Source organism: Vollenhovia emeryi, unplaced genomic scaffold (genome assembly GCF_000949405.1).
Source record: "Vollenhovia emeryi isolate VEMERY1.0 unplaced genomic scaffold, V.emery_V1.0 DF939214.1, whole genome shotgun sequence".
Lineage (NCBI taxonomy): Eukaryota > Metazoa > Arthropoda > Insecta > Hymenoptera > Formicidae > Vollenhovia > Vollenhovia emeryi.
Genome location: NW_011967152.1, coordinates 43,351 through 51,220, shown reverse-complemented (window position 1 = coordinate 51,220; position 7,870 = coordinate 43,351). Strand labels below are relative to the sequence as shown.

At 48.7% G+C, this 7,870-nt stretch overlaps 1 protein-coding gene across 1 annotated transcript in view; it reads right to left on the bottom strand.

The window, feature by feature from the left end:
• The window catches only part of LOC105561018 (muscle-specific protein 20-like), a 42,976-nt gene that overhangs the window by 3,380 nt on the left and 31,726 nt on the right, over positions 1 to 7,870 (bottom strand). The window contains exon 3 of the mRNA XM_012010632.1: positions 5,315 to 5,444. Within this exon, the coding sequence (XP_011866022.1) occupies positions 5,315 to 5,444 (130 nt within the window). The remainder of the gene's footprint in view (positions 1 to 5,314; positions 5,445 to 7,870) is intronic.

Here is a 7,870-nt window from a genome sequence, read left to right as displayed (position 1 = left end):
TAAGTATAATATAATTACTACATGTCTAATTAGGGTTGGCGCAACCCCAATAGATAGTAATATTTCGGATAGCTTATAGCTATATCTGTGGTTGTCATACCCACATTGGTATAATAAGTAGTGGAGACAACGACATATAGGCGTTTTGTACAGCAAACTTAGTGAATGTTGCAACACAAAACAATGTAGATGCCCCTACTATTTATACGGCAACATTTTAATTTTAGTTATTTTTGTCTTAGCCGGTCTTTCCGTGTACTCAAATGCATGGTAAAATTTCAAAAAAGTCTCATAAAATTCTTCGAAATGCCGTGTTGTCCCACAATTACATGATTTTCAGGGTAATTTTTAAAAGAAAGTTCCCTCCGTGTAGCATCGCGAGAGTCGTAAATCGTAATTCGACGCTGATTAGTCGACGCCACGATACAGTCAATCGTATAGAACCGGCTCGAGAGGCTCAAGTATTTTCAGCCTTGCGCCGGATGACAAACGGCGGATCGTGGACCTCGCGTCGCGCGTGAAAGCACGTGACGTGTGGGAAATATTTGGCATATACGCCGCGTATTCCAGCCTTGCTCATTCTGATGTGTTCCTGACGCTCGACGCGTCTTCCGCATATGAGGCACCGGATAACGAAGCGATTTATCGCGCGCGACGGGTGTCGCGTGCTAAGCCAATTCGAGAGACGTGTCGTCCCTGTTAAACGCGAGACCTCACGTTTTTTCCGAGCTCGACGAGAGCGTCGCACCGAAGGGTAGAAAATACACAACGCATCTGTCTGACACATGGCTTTTCCCATACGTGGTTCTAATATTATAGGAAGCTCTAACAGAGAGGAAAACACGGGGTTTTAGTACTGTGATTCTAAACACATTTAATGATAAATGTAACATACATTTAATTATACACGGAGTGAATTTTTTCTTAAAATGTATCTTGAGAATCATGTATATATAATCGTGAGACAACATGGCATTTTGAAGAACTGTATGAGAGTTTTTTGAAAGTTTACCATACATTCTACTAGTTGGTTAGTATACATTTTACTAGTAGAATGTGTGGTAAAATTTCAAAAAACTCTCATACAGTTCTTCGAAATACCACGTTGTCTCACGCTTACATTATTTTCAGGACAAATTTTAAGCGAAAATTCTCTCCGTGTATATTTAAAAAAGTACAGTACTCATTCATATGTATACATATATATGATAATCGTATATTATTTATATTTACATAAACATACATTTCGATTAATTATGCAAGGTGTTATGTAATATCCGCCTCGCCTCTTATTTACGGATAGAGCGGACTAGACTGAGTCGAAAAGTCCTCTACCATTTTGCAATTTTCGCACTAGCTAACGAGTTGTTACTTAATTATTAAAAATCGTTATCTTAGCCCGGTCTACCACCCAATTCAAGCGCGTGGCGAGATGCCGGCCGTCATGTGATCGGCGTTGCTAGGCGCGCGGGAAGTTTATGATCGCGTTCAGTGGAAAAAGTTGCTGTGCAACTGTTGTAAAACTCTTGAATCTGATTGGCGTATGCTCTTAATTATGGCAAAGTCTAAGAGCATACTCCAATCAAATTTACGAATTTTACTTCAGTTGCAAAGTAACTTTTTCTGCTCCCCGCGCGCCTAGCAACGCCGATTATGGGACGGCCGCATCCTATATTGGGCGGTAGGCCGGGTTAAGACAGCGATTTTTAATAATCGTTAACTATTGCGAAAATTGCAAAATGGTACAGAACTTTTCGACTCGGTCTAGTCCGCTCTATCCGTACATAAGAGGTGAGGCGGATATAATATAAATAATCGAAATATCCAGTGATATATGTATAATTAACAAATACATATTTAAATTATATTAAATAACTATTATAAATAACACAAAACCCTCGCGATTTCCTGAAGTCACGTCGGCAGAAGAGGGAAGAAGGCCTTCTGAAAATTATTTTCGTTCCCAGCGGACTTATTTCATCAGAATCCGCGGCTATCCGCGTATCGATCAAGCGGTGGACCTGTTGCGCTCGTCGAGAGCAGAGAGCGTGAGGCAGGTCAGTGCTCACGAGCGGTGAGCCTGTGCTCCGTCTATCAGAGGCGCATGAGGGGGCCTCGCGTCCGCCGCCGCGGCGAGCGCGAGGTCCCTCCTCGCCGCATGCGGCGTACGCACGATCTTACACGGTCCGCGAAGACGCGAGGTGACGCGACGCGCGATAGGTGGGGTACATCGGCCGCGGCGGCGGCGGCGGTGGCGGCGGTGGCGGCGGCGGTGGCGGCGGCGGCGGCGGTGGCGGTGGCGATGGCAACATATCCACCTTCGCCGAGATCATACTGCTCGCGTAGAAAGGGAGTAACGCGGAGTGGCCGCGCTGCGCATCGTTCGCCCCACTACCTCGGGGACGCGCTCTTAAACATTCAAAACGCGCCAAACGCCGAAGAAGCGCGACATGCGCACGGCAATGCGCCCGACGGCGACGAGCGCCGCGAGACGGTGCGCGGCACGTGCGCGACGCGCGAGCAACGGACGCGATGCGCGTCCCTCCTGGGGGAGGGGAGTAGTCGCGAGGTGGCCGCAAGTTGCCCGCGGGGGCCGAAAGGGAGGCTTTTCGCGTCTCGGCGAGAAATGCGATGGGATCCCCCGATAACCCCGAAGGGAGCGATCCCTTTTTTTCGTCCCGGGCGAGATAAGGGGAAAAGAGCGCAGTTTTGCGAGCCACCCGAGGGTGCGCTTCTTTTTGCGCTGTTCTAAAATCACCTCTTCGCGGGCAAATACTTCATCAGGATTGTAGCAATGTGCTACAGGCGTTCAACTCGGATACCCTATTTTCGGGTTGCGAACCGGTCACGTCGCGGGTACACGTCGCTGGGCGATGATAGCCTGCGTGCATAATATCGTCGCGAAAGCGAGCGACGCGGGAAGCCGCAGAAACACCCCGGGAAGAAAGCAGTATCGTGTAGATACCACTTTATGGGACTGAAGAAGCGCGACTGGCGACTGTTAAAAATTCTCTCGGCGAGCGCTCGGTAAAAGTTCGGTTCCCCAAACTGATCGTCGCTCGATCGCAACGTGATTGCGCCGATTTTGACAATTCGAGGAACGTCGATGCATCAAGGACGAGCGCGAGAAGCGCGATATAACGACGCGAGAATTCGCGCTTTTCTATCCTTTTTTATCTTTTCCGCGCGTTCGCTTACCGCGGCCGCGCTACGTGTCTACATATATCTATCGACGTTTTCACTTTCATCGCGCTCCAATGTATAGTCGATGGTCCCGACCTCAGACTTTGTCGGTTCTCGGCTGCCAGGCGAGCAGAATGCACCAGGAGCCGGGGGATCCCGCGACGTCGCCGGGGCGTTTCGCGCTCAATCGCCCCGGCGCCGGCGATACCGCCGCGCGACTCTCGAAACTCGGGCGAGTCGCGCGAGGGTCAACAATCTCTCGACTCGCGAACGACGGTCGTTGATCGGCGTTGTCGATACTCCGCAGTCGAGGAATTGACGCAAAACACTGTCGATTGCGTAAAGTCGACGGCGGATTAGGGCATCAGGAACGCGCAGAAGGCGCGCCGCCGACGGAGAAGCGGGAAAGGCCACCGCGAGAGGATTATTTGTCTCGAGTCTCTCGCGGTCGGAATTAATATCTTGTATTAAAGATGGAAAATATTGCAGCTTAAAACGATATACATGAATAAAATATAAGTGTAAATTAATAATTAGGAAAACGAACGACTCAAATGGTCGGTTTGATAACACAGGCCGACAAAGAAAAGCTTTTTTTCATACCCAAAGATGAGACTAGGTAAATCCCGAATGGACACGAATCCATTGTCCTTTCTTCCCTGGCAAGTCAGGAATGTCAGGATTCGTGTTTGGCACACGAAAAACCTTCGGGGTCACCTAGTCTGATCTTTGGGTATAAAATTTGTCGGCCTGTATCGAGTATCTCTTGTGGAACGCGACGTTACAAAAATTTGTGGGAAGCTACCCATACAGCACGCATGTCTGAAAGGCCTCTTTAAGACGTCTTTAAGTTGTCTTTTAGATATGTATGGGCCTGAGCAGAATGGACAGCCTTAAGACAATGTTTTATGTTTTAAGCCTTTGTCTTGAGGTAACGCACAATAACTACGTGGGTAGGCTGAAAAGTAATGCACACATGCTTGTAGAACACGAACAAAAACAAATAGCGAGATCGGGAAAAGTGTACATTAAAGTACAATTCTTAAGCTTCAAAATCATATATTTATTTTTCAACATAGTCACCGTTAAGGCTAACACATTTCTCCCAACGTGTAACAAGTTTTTTCATTCCGTCACTGAAAAATTCTTCCGACTTTTCTCGAATCCAGGACTTGACAGCTGTCTTCACCTCATCGTCCGAGGTGTAATGATTACCCTTGAGGTCTCTCTTGAGTAGAGGAACAAAATAAAAATCACAAGGCGCAAGATCGGGGGTGTAAGGAGGGTGTGGAATCTGTTCAAACTTCAGGTTTCGCAGAGCCTCTGCAGTTGCGCGTGAGGTGTGTGGACGAGCGTTGTCATGTTGCAAGACGGTAAATTCTTCTCAGTACATACAGACTCTAAAACACCCCCGACGCGACGTCGAGTTTGTCGTGTTAGAGGCAGCCTGGAGCCAATGCAACTGCAGAAGCTCTGCGAAACCTGAAATTTGAACAGATTCCACACCTTCCTTACTCCCTCGATCTTGCGCCTTGTGATTTTTATTTTTTTCCTCTACTCAAGAGAGACCTCAAGGTTAATCATTACACCTCGGACGATGAGGTGAAGGCAGCTGTCAAGTCCTGGATTCGAGAAAAGTCGGAAGAATTTTTCAGTGACGAAATGAAAAAACTTGTTACACGTTGGGAGAAATGTGTTAGCCTTAACGGTAACTATGTTGAAAAATAAATATATGGTTTTGAAGCTTAAGAATTGTACTTTAATGTACTTTTTGCCCGATCTCGCTATTTGTTTTTGTTCGTGTTCTACAAGCATGTGTGCATTACTTTTCAGCCTACCCACGTATCTTATGTCTTAAGGGTACAAGACAGCCATTCTGCCTTATGTTTAAAAGACGACTTAAAGACATCTTAAAGTTGCCTTTGAGACATGCGTGCTGATTGGGTAATCTCATTGTCAGCCAATCTTAAACTTGAATAAATGTTAATTATTTAGAGAACACTTGATAAACGATATCTTATAATTACATTATTACAATTTTTTACAAGTATACTTCACCGCTTCAAATAAATTCCCACATTCTTTTGTCGCGTTTACAGCTGTCTCGAGTTTATTGTAACGCGATACTCACTGATTAAGATTGTCCATCATCTTGTAATCCCCACCGGACGTATTGACCTTGGAGATCAGGCCGGGCTGCAGTTTGTTCATGAGCATGCAGAGCAGAACGCCATCCCTCAGGGCGTCTTCGTAACTTACGCCTGTAAGAAACATGCGAGTATGTATAACGTTACCTATTCGTACCGTTTCGAATAAGGCTGATCTTTGTAACTAAAAAGAAGAGTGAATAAATGACAAAAATAATAAATCCAGAATATCTTAATAGACGTATAAAGAATCACCTTAAAAAAATAATCTTTTTTTAAAAAAAAGATGAAAAAGACGCCAAGTATAAGCGCCATCCAATCAAGAATTATACAACGTAATCATTTGGACATATTTTGTTCAATTCAGAACATCTCAATAGACGTAATAGATGTAATGAAGGATAATTATAGACAAGTATAATATAGCTTATAGCAATCTCTCGCAGAGCAATCTCTCGAAACTTAATAATTGCAATTGCAAGATAATTGTAAGAGATAAATAAATGTGTTTCGCGTCGATTAATCGCGATCGTATGATATCGCGAGATATCCCTCCCGAGGAAGATACCTGGCCAAGATAAGCGAGGGAAAGAAGCTGAAACCCCCGGCGCGCTTTATCCGCGCTTCGCTCATTAAAGAGACCCGTCGCCGCTTATCGGTCCGCATTTGCGCGGAGAAAGCCCTGAGAGAAAAGGAGAGCGATTTCGGCCGGTGGCGAAAAGAATGTTGATGACCACGGCAGCACCAGGATCGCAGAAACGATCGCTCGCCCCTCGCCGAAAAGCGACCACGCGGCGGTTCCGGAGCAGGAGGGCCGGGGGCTTGCGCGATAGAGCGCCGTGGAGCCGATGCGAGCTTTGACTTTCGCGCGACGGACCCGGGCCGGCGCGGCGCGGCGCGGCGTTCCATCAACGTCGAACTCTCACCACGTGCTTTCCCTGGCACCGGCCATTTTTTCGCTCGATGCACCGCGCGCTGAGTGGATACCCGACCGCCCCTTCCGTCATCCGTCGCCGCCCCTCTCCTCCTCGTCGCGGCCCGCCCAGTGTCGGGGGGAATCGAACGGATTCACCGCGAAATAATAACCGCGAACGGCGACGCGCGCGGGTCGCCGGGACGTGCAACCAGCGCTCGCTCATGGCACCCCATTATGCCAAGAGGCGAGCCAAGGGGGCATGGCATTTTTTGTCACGTCGGACGAAGAATCAGGAAAGGCCGGTCGCGTCTTGCGGGCGCGCGCACTTTTTGCTCGCTTTGATCGGCGGGCGCGACGCCGCCGCACGCCGCCCGCCCGCCGCCGCCGCCATCGGCGTCTTCCCCGTCGGTGGCTGGTGGCCTGCGGCGCGACCGGGCGTCTCGCCGCGACGCGCTGCGCGGCCCGTCGCCATTCGAAAGACACAACGCGTCTCGGACTCCTAGGGGCGCAGCCTGCCGCAAGAGCTGTGCGTATCGCGTCGCACTGTCATTGCGTTTTTTTTGTCGCGCTGCCTACCGCCTCCCACCCCCGCCCCCCACCTCCCACGTCAGCGATACAACCGGTGTATCGATGTATCCAATCTATCGGCGCGCGACGCTGCCGCCGCCGCCGCCGCGCCGTCGCTCCCACCGCCGTCGCCGCGGCAAATTGTATCGACGCGCGGCGGCAATCCCGAAGCAACAGTTGGCATAACTCCCCCCTCCCCCTTGTCTGCGCCCTCGCGCGTTTTCCAATAACCGCGGGAATAAGAACGGATTGAACAGATTAATCGCGCCGACGCGCCTCCCCCATTCGCACCTGTCGCGCGTAATTAGCGGCAGCTCTACAAGCGGACGTGAAATTGCTAATGCGGACCTACGAGACCCCGACACATCGGGACGCAGAAATGTTCCGTCACGCTCGTCGCGATAATTCAGATAAGATGCGATAATATAGCTTCGCGGATGACTCCGGGTCTTCCCGTATAAGCTTCTGAGCAAAAAGATTGTCGTATTCACGATTCCGTAGTAAGCCAAGTCGATGTCGGCAGTCAGCGCAGAAAGAATTGTCATAGACGTATGTCGCCTTGCATGTGCGACATACGTCTACGACAATTCTTTGTACGTTGACTTTCGTCATCGACTTAGGTCTTACGACTCGTAGACGGTTACGACAATCTTTCTGCTCAAGCCCTAAAGCCCCTGAGCAGAAAGATTGTCGTAACCGCTTGCGAAAAAATCGTAAACGGTTACGACAATCTTTTTATTCAGGCCCTAAGCCCCTGAGCAAAAAGATTGTCGTATTCGCGATTCCGTAGTAAGACAAATCGATGGCGGCAGTCAGCGCAGAAAGAATCGTCGTAGACGTATGTCGCCTTGCAATAAATGCGATATACGACAATTCTTTGTGCGTTGACTTTTGACATCGACTTAAGTTTTACGACGGACTCATGGACGTTTGCGACAAAATCGTTAACGGTTACGACAATCTGTCTATTCAAGCCCTAAGCCTCTAAGCAAAAAGATTGTCGTATTCACGATTCCGTAGTAAGACAAGTCGATGTCGGCAGTCAGCGCAGAAAGGA